The sequence below is a fragment of the Wyeomyia smithii genome, chromosome 3, assembly GCF_029784165.1.
Source record: "Wyeomyia smithii strain HCP4-BCI-WySm-NY-G18 chromosome 3, ASM2978416v1, whole genome shotgun sequence".
Taxonomy (NCBI): domain Eukaryota; kingdom Metazoa; phylum Arthropoda; class Insecta; order Diptera; family Culicidae; genus Wyeomyia; species Wyeomyia smithii.
In genome coordinates this window covers 32,519,387-32,537,206 of record NC_073696.1, presented here as the reverse complement: position 1 = coordinate 32,537,206, position 17,820 = coordinate 32,519,387, and the positions used below count along the sequence as shown (strand labels likewise).

Sequence of the window (17,820 nt, the reverse complement as noted above, 5' to 3'; positions counted from 1 at the left end):
AGACATCTTTAATTCGTTCGGCCCTGGACCGGTTAACGGTCCGTTAGCCAAAAAAGTAAAGTAAGTAAGTTCTAGGTAAAATTTTAGAAAATTAAGAATTTAATCATTGTAAGTTTTCAAATTAGTTCGGTTTGTAAAATAAGTTTAAAAATTTAATCAATTGAGATGCAGATATTCGACAAAAAAACGATAGTCTACACTCAAAATATTTTTCACGTTATTGTTAGATGAAATTTCCTGTACTTATTCATTTTCTGTCATTTTAAATGATTTATGTGACAAACATAACATCTACGTGAAAATCACATGCATACTATGTTTTATCACGTAGTATCTACGTGAACTTGGCAATGTCAAACAGAATGAACTCTCTGTGCGAAAATATACAAGAATCAAAATGGCGAGGCTGTTGTGTAATTCGGGCTCTGAACATAAAATTGATTTCATCGATGGCTTGCCAACGAGTGAGATTTAGAAAAACCATAAGAACTCGACATGGAATCTTTAGCTTGGTCGAAACATCGGGCAGTAGTGAACACCCGTTTTGAATCCATGTCAGACTGTGTAGCCGAAACCCAAGTCATAAGTTGGAATTAGAATTTAAAAAAAATATTCTTCCATAAAAAAAATATTTTTATTTCTCTATTCTTCAAATTTGCCGAATAATTTCAAGTTTCTTTGAAAAAATAAAATGAACAAAATATATTCCACTTTTTTTAAATTTTAATTTGGTGTTTATTTTAAATTTTTTTCAGCTCAAAATATTTTTTTTTAAACGGTGTATATTTTTTTCATGCGCCATTAATAATTCCCTACAACTCATTCTCAAAGAGTATTTCTATACAACCAACGGTACGCCCTTTTAGAAAATAACTCATGGGGCTAAAAAATCTCTCCATCTGTGAAAAATGCTCAGTTTGCTAAGCCAAAGCGGATTTATCAGAAAAGTCGTTTTTTACGAGGTATGTTAATGGTTCTTCATCACCAAATCGTTCATTTAGAGTGTCCGTTGAGATTACTTAACTCAATTACTGTATATTCACTGATTTGGCTTAACCTTTTTATGTTTTCCTTGATATTCAGCTTGATTCGCATGTGGAAATAACCGAATTTTCCGAAGACTTTAGCAGAAATAATTAAAAACGTTTAGCAAATGAAGTTTTTTACGTGGATTTCAGAATTCACGCGGTTTTTTCACGCGGGGGTTACGTAGCGCGTAAAAAATGAGTGTTTGTCAAGATTTAAAAGAAAAAAGAAAAAATGCCAAGAATATTAAAAAACAACAAGAACGATGAAAATGTCAAGATTACGTAAAATGACGGAAATGTCGAAAATGTTCAAAAAATTTCGGTGCCATTTTGAATTGTTGAGAAATCGAAAATTTTCAATGTTTTAAAACTATATATCGTTATACCTACTAAGAGTTTGTATACAAAACAACACTCACATGATTGTGGAAAGTAACATATACTCCACAAGGTTTGTATAAACATATGTGATAAATTTTCCAGTGAACACTTCCTAAAGCTTGATTAAGAAAATTTGTTAAACTGTAACAAACAAAACTTCAACAATGTCAAATGACAGATTTTGGATGATGATGAAAACAATTCGATCAATCGAATTGTCACATACTTTCAGTTCTCAGAAATATTTTCGTCTGATCCAACCATAGATTAGAAGTAAGTATGCTAATCCAAACGCATCCGACATACGAAAAAGTTTAGAACCGAGAACATCGTAATGAAGCAATCCACACTGAGCCGATAATGAGTGGGTGGAGAATAGCATTAGGCAAACAATTAGATGAATTATCGTCCTTTAGACTGCCACTCGGTTTGTTGTAAAAACTGTCCAGTTCGGACCACATGCCAGCACGGATACGCCTACAGATCAACCTTCGTCGCACGGGAGCCGCCACAGAAGGATCCCATTTCCATTGTTTGTTTTAAAAATGAAAGGAAAACATTTACATACAAATGGGTGTCGTATCATGCTGAGGCTCTCCGATCCGGTCCACCGCATTGTTGCTCGGCAAAGTGGAAGGCAAACTCTCGGCACGGCATCAACCTACTTGGGAAATTTTCTATTCACTGGCGGAAACCAGTGCAACCGGTGCGTGTTGCCTTCTACCTGAGTGGACATGAGAATAGAAGGCCAGGAGTCTCTCTTGCGTACTCTGGTGTACTAAGCAAATCAATATGTTAATTGTTGAGCGATTAACGATCATTAGAGATGTATTTAAGATGAAAATATTTACCGACAGCTTCGGGGACAATGGAACCGGAACAATGGCCTTCGAGAACCGGTACGATTCGATGGGAAGAAGGAAGCTTCGGCTAAAACAAATAATCGCAAAATGTGTGAATAACCGGATATTTATGCATATGGGAAAGCATATCCTTCTCAATGCACACTGGAATTCAGTTCAATTCGGAAGCTGATTGAATGATTACCCACAATTCGTTGGAAAAGAGAACAAGCGAACGAACGGACAGCGTTTCTTTCCCGTTTTTGGTTTGTTGGTGCGGAAAGTCCTGCTGTGAGCGCAGAAATTTGGATCCCCCATTCAGGAGTGGAATTAATAATCCCGGTATGCCGCATTAGCCCAGTGTTCATGGCCCGACCAGGGCACACAGTTCGATAAAGGCTTTTCAATGGTCACCGGTGCGTGAACGAGGGCCAATTTACCGAACGAGAGTAACGATTTCTCGAGTATTGTTTCAAGTATTGGAACCAAGCCCCGAGAGGACCAATTCGGCCCGGGGTACGGTTACACCTGGGGGTGCTTGAAATTGTTACTGTGTTTTTTTGTTTGTTTTGTTGCAGTTCGGTTCACGTAGTAATAATGCAGGGAAATTTGCATCTGATTTTTAAAGCGTTTCGGTAGTAAAACTTATAATGACACAAATAGTTTTATTAACCGTATTAGTATTGAAAATCATGTTGAAAAATTGGAAAATCGTACAACACCAATTGTTAACTTTTTCTGCCATTTATTGCAATCGGATAACTAGGATAACTATGATATAGTAGCGTCGTTGTGATGGCGGTTGTCAGGTAAACAAAATCTTGTTGATGAATGAACTTTTGTCTTTCGCAGTCGAAGTGGTTTTGAGTGAAATTATTAGTATCTGTACATATTATAACGATAATATACCAAATATTTTTGTTTAACTTTCGTAATTCGAGCAAAGGGGAATAAACGCTAGCGCCTATTCTCGGTATGAAAAAAAATATGCCCTTCAAAATTTGTTTTGGTAGATGAAAACCGCGTGTCATAGCTAAGACACATTCGTTATCCAAGTTTCGAACCTAATCAAAAGCTGCAATTATTTGATACGGTACAAATAATACTTAACCAATGCAATGAGTTGTGTACTTACTCTTCCTTCTGAAAACAATTGTACCACCTATTTTGACATGTTTCCGCTAATTCCTTCATCCAACAATTAGCTAATAATTAGTGCTGGTTAAGTTCCGAAAAAATGACGTTTATGTGTGACACACTCCTCCGATCAATGCGTGCGGTCAGTCAATTTTCCAGGCTTTGCTCAGGCCTCCTATCGGCGAATCATTTCGAGGGTGGGCTAGCAATTGCTTCCCCCTTTAGCACCACCCATCGAAACATGTTTTCGCGCGGTGCCGTGCGTCTATCAGTCAGTCATCATGCGAAAAAGTCTTACCCTTCTGTACACCCGATAATTTGGTTTTATTTATTACCCTACTCATTTCCGTCCGAAACGCGCCCGCAACGTCCGGCTTTACCGAGGCATGCAACACACCGTCCGCCAGACGGATTCCCATCCGTCAGCGACGGCGGTGCTACCCGATCGGTTCAAATCACGAGGGGGAGGAAAATCGGCGTAAAAGAGATACTTAAAAGTTACTCGCTTCATTATCCAAGTGATGAATTATTTATACGGTTAAGTTCGGTCGGTTGGTATGTCATGTAGCCCCTTCGATTCTCTTCTAGGGAGGTGGCAGACTTAACGATGATCGTGGCAGGTTTGGCCAATTTTTGGTTACAACAGTGGGTTGTGTTAGTTGGTTTTCGTCTAGAAAACTAGATGAATCTGAGGATGGACGATTCTGTTCAAGAAGAAAACATTCGATTTATTCAATAAGTGTTTTGGAAGATACTTTAGTTTTCCAATAACCATTTCACTTCCAATAAATCTGTTTTGTTTAAAATAATAAAACAATTTTGAAAAATCACTGTTTGGTGAAATCAGTTGTGTGCTGGATTTTAGATTGGCCAAAAAGCCGGAGGGGGGGGGGGAATAAATTTTAACTCGATGGTTTCACATGATAGTTATGTAAGTTGTTTAGTTTCCATGAGTCAATATCGTCTTCAAGTTTCAAGTTTGATAGACTTTACCTGTTAAGACCATCTTATTTTTTTTTTTCTAAATCACAAGTTGAACCACCTTCCTTGTGAACGGCTGTGACTACACACCCCTCACATCGGTGAGTGGCGTGATATCGGTTAGGTACGCAACCAGGAACCAGCGGCAGCGTCTGCAAAAGTCCGGGAACGCGCTCCGGCGGGGGAAACACAAAGCTAATAAAACTGTAACAATTAATTTACGTTTGCACCCCTTGAAATGTAAACATATTAAGCTGTACCGACCGGACTCGGCTGTGAAGTGAAGTGGTGTACACAGATGTAGGTCCTTACCCTTACAAGCGTACGAGCCTCGTGAAAAAAGCAGGGTACAGTGAAAACGGGGGAAGGGGAAACATTTTGCTTGCGGCTTATTGTTTTTATTTTGAACTTTTGTGCAGTACATTTTCCGTAGAGGGTAATGAGCAACGATTAGCAAGTCTTTTAACAGTTTCGGGTGCCTTATGTTTTTATTTGCTTGGATAAAATGAATCCGAAAATTTGCATTTAGTGGCAACGGTTAACCCCTTCTCATGGCTGTACAAACATGAGTGAAATTATGTTTAGCTCAACGATCAACAAATTTGTTCTACCGGTGCCGTTAATAGGTGAATTTAAATTGTTTCTTGAAGTTTCACGGATCTTTAGGATTCACTCTTCGTTTGTTCTTAACCAACGCCCGTAAAAAATATAATTTTTTTTTTAATAATTCTAAACACTTCACACCTAAGATGCATTCGTGTCTAGCAATAGCTTAAAGAAGCCATTTTGTGCTATTGGTAAATTTTCTTAATCACGACTCGCTTTTGAGAAGCTATGAAACAATGCTATGTAGAAAAAGTATTGATGACTACAAATACTTTTACAGCCAAAACGGTTTGTTTGATTGGTGTGACTTTTTCGGCAAAGTTGTGTGATTATTATATCAAATGTTGTCTTCCTGGAAAATATACACACTAAAAAATTTATTTTTCGAGAAAAATGACTAAAAGGATGTCATGTTTTCAAGGTAAGTAAGAAACCTAACCGAAGCGTTAAACAGAGTACGGTGGCCAAATCTCACGACAAAAAAGTTGTACCACGAGTGGTTTGTGTAGCCGTCATACGAAGGTGACACTTTGTTTTGACCGGATCGCGAAACCGGTGATAGAATTGTAACGTTCGCGGTAAAAATGGACAAAAACTACCAATTTTTCATGGGCTTATCTTCACTCGCACTGAAGAAACTTCCACTGCAGCAGCAATCGTAGTAACCCATGAGTCAGCAGAAAAAAAATTGACAGCTCTCTTATGTCGTTTTCGTTTTTGCAATGTAGCTACCCCGCGGACTACAGTTTGTCCTATAGTTGTTTTTTTTCATTTTCCGGACTATCCCGGACTATCCTTTTTCTGTCCCGGACAGTCCACGAAAGAAACAGAGTGCAGTTTTGAAGACACAAACACATTCACACATATGTGGCAAAATCAAAAAAAAAAAAATGTGTCGAAATCGGTTTGCTTTGATTATCGTTCTTCGTGTGTCAAAAATCAGGTTGGATTTTATTTTGTCAAAACATTTGTGAAATGGAGAAAATTTGTAAGCTTTTGGAATCATCATCGTCCGAATCCGTACAGTACAGTACAGCCAAACGCGACAAAAAGACAATGGCGATAATGACCAAAACAAAACAAAGTGACAGCTACCTCTGATATTCCGCACGCCATTGCAACTGCTCGGAAAGTGTTTTTTTTTTCAGCTGCAAAATGTAGTCTGGGGACGGTATAGTCCTGCCGTAAAAACGAATTCGACATTAGTCAAACTTTAACCGTGATGGCGAAAACAGTGAAGTGGATACGCCAGTTCCGGCATCTACAACATCTTGGCATTAATGGACAACAATCAGAGCATCGAAATAAAGTCCGGTGTCAAACGACCGACGACCCTGAGCGACAAGAAGCTCCAAAGGATGTTGAAGAAGAAGACCGAGAGAAAAGTAACTACACCGCTGCGTGCGATTGGCCGGGAGGTCGACGCAACCTGTCAAACAAGGACGTACATGGCCCGTCCCGTCCACTAGTCTTGGAGCTGCAGGCAATGACGCAGCACCAGCGCCTGAATAAAATGGTCCGGACCTGTTTTACCGTGAATGGCAACGACTTGCAGGGCACTTCGTATTTTACTTCCCCCACGGAGGAACCGAGCACTGAGGTAAAGTTCATTTCACATATGAAATTCCCCAAGAAGGTGCTGCTGTGGCTGTGGGGATGTCAAAGCCGCTCTACTTTTGCTCCGGACTGATCGAGAACTGAGAAATTACGAACGAAGTACGAAGTGACTGCCGGAAGTTGCGTTGTTGTCATACGTTTGCGTTGCGTTGACGTTAATTTGACAGAAAATGTATGGGCTAACTGTCAAATTGCCTCAAACGCATCCGCAACGTATCCATTGTGTTTAGGCCAGCTAGCTGGCATCTCTATCTTATTTGCTTTGTTTCATCGCAGCTAACATCGCAGCGGATCCGCGATTTGCGGGCCCCACTGACAGATGCTATGTAATGCGTATGAAAAGTGGCGGTGATATGCTATCTCGTTTACACATACGCTGCCCTTCAGTTGTCAAAATCAAAGCAATAGCTTTCGACTGGGTTTCGTGTGACTCACGAAGTGCTCGAAAATGATACAAAAGTTTTTCATTTGAAAGCGACGGGTCAAGGCGTCACTATAACCTGATAATTGTCAATTGAAAATGACTTATAATCAATTATAATTAAAATCCATAACATGAAAAAACGCTAGATATCAATATTTTCTTTATCCAATATTTTTCGCGACACTGAAAAGCGTCGTGTTAAAAAAATTTAACAATAGTTATTTTATGAGGGCAATTTAAAACGAAAAGAAGAATAACTAGAAGCGCTTGTTACAGCCTCTCTTAGGGTATTACACTTTTTCATTTTTAAGTAAATAATGGGGAACAAACGACGCTCCGGGGAGATTCTTCTTACGGGTGAATGTAGGGGACAGAAATGAGCTTGATCGTTGCATCAAAACAAATGCACCGAGTGACGTCTCGCTAGCTAACTCGCTAAGTATTGCGGCTCTTGGTTGTTTGTTCCCCTGCAGAAACAAATACAAGCGTGTAGCCGTCAATGTCAATGTCACAATATATCAAAAAATTGGTCGCAGTGATGAATATACCCAACACGCAAGAAGTCTAATTTTTTCAAATAAATAATAAAAACTTCAAGAGTTTCACTCGGGAAGTGGATTTTTCAATTTTACTGAATTTGAGTAAGTTTTTAAGTTGTTATTGTCATTTGAAATTTAGGTCAATATTTTTCTAAATAAACATAGCTTTAGGAATATTGCATCGATTTTAATGAAATTTTCACAGCAGATGCACCCTAAGATGTAGTTTCTGAAAATATTTTTTCTGGACAAAAAAATATTTTTTTCAATAGTAACTATTTAAAACGATATGTTGAAAAACTATGTTCTGGGACACTGAAAAATCTGACAAAAAAAAACCAAAAACTCTGTAAGGCTTGCAAACTAAGTTTGATAGAAATGATTTTTAGCCGCAGAACGGTCAGAATATGCTCAGTCTGTTACCCGATTCATTGACGAACACAATAAACTTTATGCCCCAAACAACTCTCAAGTCTACTTACACACTTTACTAACAAACAATGCAAAATTTAGTTAGGGGACAACCGTACAGAACGCACCAGCAGTGGGTTAAGATTGCTCACGCTTCTACTTTTAGTCATTATAAAGCACTTTTTGATATGAGTACTGAAGAAAGCTGGGTTTATGGGCGTTTCTCGCTTGAAAACGCGTTGCGGCACCAACTTTGAAACCCCATATCTTTTGAACAAAAAATATCACCAACCCGAAATTTTCAGGACAGTTTCGAAATTTCGTCAAAAATATTTACAATTTTTTTCAGATTTTTCAATGCCCCAGAACATGGTTTTTCAACATATTGTTTTAAAAAGTTACTATTGAAAAAAAAATTTTTTTCAAAAAAAATATTTTCAGAAACTACAACTTAGGATGCATCTGCTGTAAAAATTTCTTTAAAATCGATGCAATTTTCCTGAAGCTATGTTTATTTAAAAAAAATATTGACCTAAATTTCAAATGACAATAACAACTTAAAAACTTACTCAAATTCAGTAAAAATTGGAAAATCAACTTCCCGAGTGAAACTCTTGAAGTTTTTAATATTTATTCGAAAAAATTTGACGTCGCGACTTTTAGTGATCCGTTTCACGAATTCTGACCCATTTACCACTTTTTTCGATAGTGAATAAAAAATTTTCACTGAATTTGCGAATACCAGTATTTTTAAATACATTTTGAATTTTATTAAATTGAAATTATCGTCATTTAGAAACTTTCTCATTGGTTATAAGTGGTATGGTTTATTGATTTCTTGAGAGATTTTTTTTTGGTTTTCGAAATTCATGCTTTTTGTATGCAAACGTTTGACTCTTTTTACCACGATTGACTTCGACTACGAAAAACGATTCCAGATGCGATTTAAATTAAAAATGCCCTCAGCGAGAAGGAACCGAAATGGAAACGTTTTCGAGATATTTTGAGAAAACATTTCGTGTTCTATTTTTTTGTTACGTATGCTCTTTTTACATGTTTTTCGTGTTGTACCACCAGAAAATTGTACAAGTAAGACTTTAGTCGAGTGACATCCAAAACGGTACAATTTAAATGTGTTATCAGCGGCTTCCTCTCAAGCGTAAATCGGCTACGTACAAATGATTACATACTTTCTCAAGTGAGGCATTTTAACCGCAGCGGCCGATACCGCAATTTAATCGCAAGTTACTATTGCTGAAGAGTGATATGTGCAAAAAAAAAGCAAAGATAATGATAAATTGAAAAGTGCTACTGGGACTAATAAAACCGTTTATTTTATGAACAACACTGTTCTCTCCCACGCGTATATAAAACAGGAACGATTATTTCACTTTGTCAGTTTGTTTATTAAGTTAATGAAGAGAACATAAACATGAAGAAAGTTTTGGTACTAATTATGACAGTGGTAATCGCTGGTGTCATCGGAGCCGAAAGCAACTCCGATGCTCTTGGCTATGAACTAATTCTTGGAGAGTTTGATCAACTGCGACAAAACATTCTGGATTTTGGCAACAAAAGTCACTCAAAAATAGCCGCCCGCTCCGTTAAATTTGAATTTGGTTAGTGTTTGAAGTAGTAAATGTTCCTGGTCGAAATACACTGTCTTATTAACAGCCAGCCACGAAGTACCATCGTGCCAGGAAACCCCCGCCAATGCCAGTGGAGTGTACCGGATACATCCGGAACTGTCAACCATATCGTCTTTTCTCGTCTATTGCGATCACACAGTGGAAAACGGAGGCTGGATCGTAATACATCGACGCTTCGACGGCAATTTAAACTTCAATCGACCTTGGGTTGATTATCGACAGGGTTTCGGAAATTTGCAGAGCGAGTATTGGCTAGGACTAGAAAAAATGCATCAGATCACTCGGGCTGATAACTATGAGCTGTTGGTTGTGCTGAAAAGCTTCAACAATGCAACGAAAACTGCTCGCATCGATCGATTTATGGTGGCCAGTGAGTTTGAAAAGTATAAACTCAATGTTGGCCAACTCGTGGTAGGAGAGGCAGGTAACAGTTTCTCACAACACAATGGGATGATGTTTACTACAATAGATCGGGATAATGACTTGTATAAAGAAAATTGTGCAATAATACACTCGAGCGGCTGGTGGTTTACTGATAACTATTACTCGTAAGTGATGAATTTTGAAGGTAAATTAGTGCTGAATGTATAAAACATTTCAGGAATCTCAACGGTAAACATAAAAAGGAAGGAGATGAAACTGGTATGACTTGGTTCAAATTTAATAAATCATATATCACCTTGAAGGAGGCTCGGATGCTGATTAGAAGAATGTAGCATATAGTTATTTGAAATATTTCGATTGTAATTAATCATCAGAAAAGTATAACAACCAACCTAGCACAATTTCACCTTATTGTGTCTTACATCCAGGAAGTAGGGAGCTCAGATAGACCCAGCTGACTCCGATTTAGAATCTGCATCGACAAGGTGAATTCCCAGAATCTTTTGGTCAAAATGGACCGTATAAACGTGGCAACAAATGTGGTCATTCATTTCTAACCAATGAACAACTTAACGTCAAACTTGAAGCTTCCAAGTCTTATCTGTTCAGTGATCATTCCGGTGTACCCCAAGGCAGTAACCTTGTAATTCTCTTAATTTAATTAACTTATACAAATTTGGCTACAAATCCTGGTTGAAAATTTTGAATATAGTCATAAACGATGAGTTTTTGATTTCTCGATTTGAAACTGTTAACGCAGGGACGAATGGGCGAACTCAATTACTCAAACTCAATTTCAAACAGTTCTTCGAAGACTTTGATAATTTCTCTTTCCAAACGTAACCAATAACTTTCAACGTTTTCTCAACGGTTAAACAATTTAATAAAAAATTGAAAAAAAAAATTTACACTGTAGTTCAACAGAATCTTGTTTGTAACATTCCGTTGGCAACGTCAAGGTAACGCTGTTTGAATCACGTAAACGACTCAGCACTCGAGGGTGGCACAGCGCACGTTCTAATCCACTCAGTACACAAAGTAGCGCTTGATCTAGTTTCATGAACCGTATGATAGCTATCTGTCGTTAGATGCCATCCAAAAAACCGTAATCCCAAAGACAAACAGCTTGCCAAAGCCGTAGTATAGTTCTACACAACGCTCTACCCAACGACGGGATGGAACTTTAAAACCAAAAGCCGACATCTGTGTCAGTGTCACCATCATCCGCAAGTCGGCAAGGGCACAGGCCACCACCCATCAGAATTACCGCAAAAAGTCGCATGGGAAAAGCAACAATAGTCGACCATGAAGTGTGTACACCACTTCTTTTTCAAAGACCTTCTGGGCACAACTTCAACACGGATAGGAAAACCCTTTTCGAGTGGGTTCATCCATTCGAATGGCTCTCTGAGCAGCCTTCCCGATGGGCAATCGTAACCAGAAAGCGAGTGAAAATGAACGTCTGCAGACGCCTTCCGCCCTGTCCGGGTCGGCAAAAGGATAACCGTAGCGTAGGTGCTCTTTCGGGTGTGCCTTTTACCTTTGGCTGTCGGTACTCCAAAATTGCCATGTTACCGTCCGGCCGAGTGTGCCATCGTCATGGGCCAGTCAGCTACACAAAAAGCAGGGAAAAGAGATACTCATGCGCATCGGATCCCCAAACAAACACTCCCTCAGCCTCACTCTACTCAAGCGAATAGCAATTCTACAACGAGGATGCCTTGCAGGGCATCACGATTTTCCCAATCCCAATCCCACTACCACCAGTAACGAAGAAGCGGAAATTGTGTTCCGACCTAACGGAACGACAAGCAGGCAGGCAGGCAAACTGGTGAAAAACAGCTCCGGTAAATATTTGCCCAAGATAATTGATCTCGTCAGTCTCGCTTTTGTACGTAGTGGCGTACCTTTTTCCCTCCTAGCGTCGTCGTGGCGTGCCAATGTTCAAGTTCGGTGCCCAACCGAAGGCACTAGCAGTGCATGTAGAGTTGCTCAACCAGTCAGTCAATCTTTCAGTGTACAAACTCGATATAAGTAAATAAACTTGAATAATATGTACCTTCCGGACGTACTTGGGTTCTAGATGCGGGGTCCGTTCGTACGCTACGTTTCTTCGCTGCCGACATACAGTCGGACTTGGGATTTTTTTTAGCGAATGACATACACACACACGTACCCGGTCACGGGTGGGTGGGAGAATAGAAAATTATAATTACGATTGCAATGCTGTCTCGCCAAAAAGTGATTTGGGCTTTTGCGTCCCCAAAAATTTTCCCCAAATGACATGTCACATTCATCCATTGAAATGTCGTCGTTGGTAGGGTGAACATAGAAATAAAATTTAAGAATTAACCTCAGCTAAAACGGCACATTCTTAATTGATTTAATTTTTTTTTTAATTATTTTGTACAATTTGTGTCTAGATCGAATAATAAATTTTTGATGTAAATCGCACAACATAATCTTTGTTTTTTGAAATAGAATAAAACACAGATAGAATGAAACTAACCGAATCCAGCTATTGGGACAGTTTCGGACCTCTTTCTAGTAGCGTCGTAGGTGGATAAGACTAAAGCTGTAATTTATTTTTTTAAATTACTTTCAGTATAAATTTTGAATTAATAGTAACTTACAATTTTGGTCTTTTCATAACTGTCACTAACATAAAGTGACCAGATGGTTAAAGCCCCAACGCGGGACAGCAATACAATTCTGTGACGATGACGAGGGGGGGGGGGTTGGATAGTTACTCTCGAAATGGTCGAAAACTCACGTTAATAGTTTGAAATTTAACAAGTTTTTATTTAACAATTTTCACTACTCAACAAAATTATATGAATCAAACATATTTTTCGGCGTTGTGTACTTTGCGTAGGAGTGATACATTATTAACATTTTTACCAAAAACTTCACATGTTTCGTCAAAATTAAACCTAAGCTGTAACATTGCTTTCAGTGTTTCAACACTCAATTGAGTTTTCTCAGTTGTCCAAATTTTGTTCACGACTGAAAAAATTCGTTCGGTTACATCATTAGTGCCTGGCAAACACAACGCGAATTCTACTATTTTTTTCAAATTATTGAAAGGAATATTTTTACTTTCCAAATGCTTGAAAAGTTCTACCCATCTCTCTTCGACTTCAACATTACTATCTGTAGAGTAGAAATGTTATGGGTACACGAATAAAACAAAAAAAAATGATTCAAGCAAATCGGTGTCATTCTTAAAAGAGTTGAGAAACGCAAAACGGCTGTCCACCAATAGGAATAAAGCACCATCATTTAGATTTTCCCCTCTCCAGGGGCTGTGTAGGGGAAACGATTTCATTCGCATCGGCTTCTATAAAAGAACGCGCGTTACCTGTGCGAGTCGATTCGTAAATTGGATGCAGTACAGTACACATCGCGGAAGCAACATATAGCGGAGAATTTCCTGCAGCAGTCAACAGTTAGCAACTGGAAGCTAACACTCACCTGAGGACAAGCCCTTCGTAGGCAACTGGTCCTTCACAGGCAAGCATTAAGCCCACGAGAGCCTACTAGCCCTTCGTAGGCAACTGGTTTCTCACAGGCAAGCACCAAGCTCACGACAATCTACTAGCCCTTCGTAGGCAATCAAAGATTTCGTGGGCTTCAGCAGTATCATCATCGTCAAATAATAATTGCGTTGCAGGATGATGCCTGTTCACGACACTATCGTTCCAACTTATGTTTTCTTCATTTGCATATTTTTTCGCGTAGGATACCTCGTCGAATAAGTCTGCTTCTTGCTTGTCTGCATCTGCTGATCCATGCGAATTAGTAAATTTGCTAATATACTCGAAACTCGTTTGAATGGATTACCAATCCAAAGTGTCCCGAAAGTTCACCCATTTGAAAAAATCAACGTGTTCAAACTGAACAACTCGAGCATCAAGATAATCAATACATTTCAGATAAAACTTCAGAACACTAGTTTTGAATAACTCACACTTTTGCCAACCATTTTCCTCGAGATGTTTTAATTGGTTAAGCACATTTAGCGGGAGAAACTGGTTACTAACCCTCTCACGAAGTTTAAATATAAGATCGTCTATCTCACTTACGACCTCTGTAATTGTACTTTTGTCGCTTTCGATTCTTTTCACTGTATTGTGGAATAACGCGGCCTGACTATGCATGAAAAACAACCACATTTCAGAACTATCTTCCTCAAAAAAATCGCGAAGAACTCTCGGACAGCCATCAATCGACAAAAAATAAGATTTTAATGGTGAAAACATTTTTAATATTCGTTCAATGGCAGGCATCAAGGCAAGCCATCTCGTCTTGCTTTAACCCAAAATCTTCATATACTGTACTTCTGCCATCTCACAAAACTCTTTCAGTTTTTCAACTCTTACGGTAAAAATATGAAAATGACTATACATTTTTATAACAATACCCTCAACGTCTACGGGAAGTTGATCTGCCGCATTCTGAATGGCATTATTAACGGTATGTGCAGTGCATCCTACACCTATTATAGGTTTTTGAAGACGATCCTTTGTACCTTTTCTTAAGAGGCCACCGAAATTTGTGCTTGCGTTATCTGTACAAATTGCTGCCACCTTATTCTGCATCTCAAATTAACACAAAATTTCGAAAATTGATGACACTATAATATCAGTGGTTTCACCAGGAAGTGAAACAAAATCCAACAACTTAACTTGTATTCCACGCTTGTAATTAAAATATCTTATTACAGAAGGAAACAGTTTTGTATCCTTGTGATTCGAGCCGTCACAAAAGATTGTGATAAAATTGATGTATTCCATGCTTGTCTAAATTTGATCAACAGAATACGGAGCAAGGACATTCTATGCAATAGCCTCCGTCTTCGTGCGTCCACAGGAAAATTTTGGTTCAAAGAGAGAACGAATAAGCTATGCATGATTGTATGATAGGTGAAGACAACTTCAGCATGAGCAAGCTCCTGTTCTTTTACACCAAAATCTGCTTTCCGGAAAAAAATACTAAGTTTCGATGAGGTTGCAGCTGCCTCTAGCGCACGTTTATGTTTATACGTCGATAAATGCCTGTTGATGTCAGTTCTACCTCCAGATCCAATGAAAAATACACTGTTACAGGTTTCACAGCACACATTTGCAGTAACTTTTGACTTTTTAAGAAAATGAAATTCATGGCTCAGATCATCAGTGAGCATACATTGACGCTTTTTCGACATGTCAGTCTGTGAAGTAAATAAATCTGAATTAAAAGTATAATTATTAAGATTCAATAAGATTACTTGGCAATAAAAACAAAATTTTCTCAAACGTTTATCTTTTATATTCATAAAAAGCGAATTTTTTTTACTGAAATTAATACTGCTTCAAATCAAATTTGGAATATTTTATCACAGAACTTCTTCGACAAACACAAGTTAATAAAATTGCAACAAATATCAAATTTCGTTCACTTCCTTCCACTACATGAATGAATGTGACATTGGAAGCATCGAAAGACCGGGTAGCAGGGATGCCACATTTTGACCTGAATGTAAAATTTTGAAAAATATTCTTGACTGTACAGCATTGAAATATGCATGAAATTTAAAGATTTTGTGAAAAATCTGTATAAATGTGGTGGTTTTTATAAACATCTGTTCACATAAATTTTTACGAAGAAATTGTTCAAAACTTTGTTTATTTTTTACAGATAAATCTGTATGTGGCATCCCTGTCGTGTCGAGTAGCTCGTTTTTCCTGTTTTTTCCACTGAATAGTTTTTTTTCGCCCTTACGCTTTTAAGATTCCGGTGTTATAGACGTGAAGAAATAAATGTCAAATTTGTACACGGTTGGCAGTGAAACCACGTTAATGAGTAGAATAATACTTGTTAGAGAGGCGCACTCCCCCAGTAAAAATATTTGACATCTGATGTTTCAATTTGATTGACGGATTTTCAAGCGGGACATTTTGTTGAAACGCGGGACTGTCCCGCGAAACGCGGGACGTCTGGTCACTTTACACTAACAATATCAGGCAATTTTTTAACTAAAACTTCTTCTAAATTTTGAACAACTTCCTTGCAGTATAGCCGTTAAATGAGCAGGGTATCTTTGATTGTGGATCTCGCTATAGATCATTGCATAAAATATAAGCTTACTTTTTTGACATTTCCCACTAGAGATACTCAGAGAGAGAGAGAGAGAGAGAGAGAGAATGAGAGAGATAAGCAATAAAAAAGCCGCAAATTTGGCAACTAGGTTTCACATGTCAGGGGTGCCAGATCTCTTCCCAAAGCGCAATGTTGACTAACTTTTTCATTCGACTTGTATAGCTGATTTTGACGGTGAAAGTCCTGGGGAATTATAAAGTGCATCACGAATGCCGTGAAGGTGTTAAATTTTATATTTAGGTTAAATTTTATATACTTTGAACATAGTTGATCATTATTTGGTTGTCCATACAAAAGGTTTGTGAACCACCAGTTAAAAATCACTGTGATAAAGCAACTTTGGAGCATCCTCAATTAATTGTTTAGTAAAAAACCTAAATTAATCCACCTAGCGGTCAGACTCAGCCTTTATCATTCAAACTTATTATTTGTAAAAATAGATTTACATGAATGCTTGAATCCAATAAATGTTTATCCACTCTTTGGGTTCTAAAATATTGATGTTGTAATTAAAGTATAAAATATGAAATTTGACGTAATGTTAGTACTTAAGAAATAGCGAAATAAAAGCAATGACTTTTAATTTCGAACAATTTAATCACGAGCGATGCCGGGAACGTTCAGATAGTACGATACCACATTTAAATCATGTTGAGGCCATATATATTGATCGAAGCAGGTAAAGTGTTGAATAGTCTTTGAATTTCTGTTCTTTCTAAAACTTTTAAACAGCATATCAAATTGTTATGAAGTTTGTTATTTGTAAGTTTGAGAGATGACTTATTTGTATGACACTAGTTATGTTCAAATAAGTCGTGTAGTACTTGAGATAATAGACTTTCGTTGTTTTACAAATTAAAACATAACGCTTGCTTAAGCTTGATTACAATCAAATGAAAAGGTAACGTATGGGGCAGCCAAACTTTGAAACCACGTGTTCAATCATAATTCATCAGTTAACCCTTAACTAGCCCGTTCATCTGATATCAATATTGTTCAAATCGGTTGTGTAGTTTCTAAGATAATGAAGTTTCGTGATTTTCACATTTCGATACATTACAGACGAAGTTACAGTCGGATTACTGCCAATTTCAATAGGGAGTTATGAGGTAGGTAGACCTTTCATTTGATACTAATTCTGTGGAAATCGGGTCAACCATCTATGAGAAATATGAGTGAGTCCAAGTAAGTTGTCTTCAAATATGTTTCATTTCATAGCTGGATTTCACATTTTTAAACATAACAGGCAAAGTAATAATCCGTTTGAAAAACAAAATCATTAGGGTCTTATGGGGCAACAAGACCTTTCATATGACACTAATTTTATAAAAATCGGGCCAGCCATCTCTGAGAAATAGAGTGAGATTAGATAGTCTCCAGAACACGTTTCTTTCCATAATTCTCGAACCACATGTTCAATCTTCATAAAATTCAAAAGTTAAGGGTTTTTATGGTAGCTCGTTCATTTGAAACTAATTTTAATCAAATCAGATGTGTGGTTTCTGAGATATTGATGTTTCGTGATTTTTACACTTTGATACATAACCTCTAAACTAGAAATCAGATTACAATAAAATTCAATAGGGTCTTATAGGGCAACTAGACCTTTCATTTGCAAATAATTTCATTGAAATCTGTTCGGTCAGACCATCTGTGTGAATAGTGAGTGCGAAAAAAGGT

The 17,820-nt window shown here is 37.8% G+C and overlaps 1 protein-coding gene across 1 annotated transcript; it reads left to right on the top strand.

Annotated features, from left to right (window-relative positions):
- Window positions 1-9,383: 9,383 nt before the first annotated feature.
- LOC129729936 (angiopoietin-related protein 1-like) lies at window positions 9,384-12,681 on the top strand. Its single transcript, XM_055688865.1, has 3 exons — window positions 9,384-9,585; window positions 9,641-10,163; window positions 10,217-12,681. Exons 1-3 carry the CDS (start codon window positions 9,399-9,401, stop codon window positions 10,329-10,331), a joined length of 825 nt encoding a protein of 274 aa, XP_055544840.1. The 5' UTR covers window positions 9,384-9,398; the 3' UTR covers window positions 10,332-12,681.
- Window positions 12,682-17,820: the final 5,139 nt, after the last annotated feature.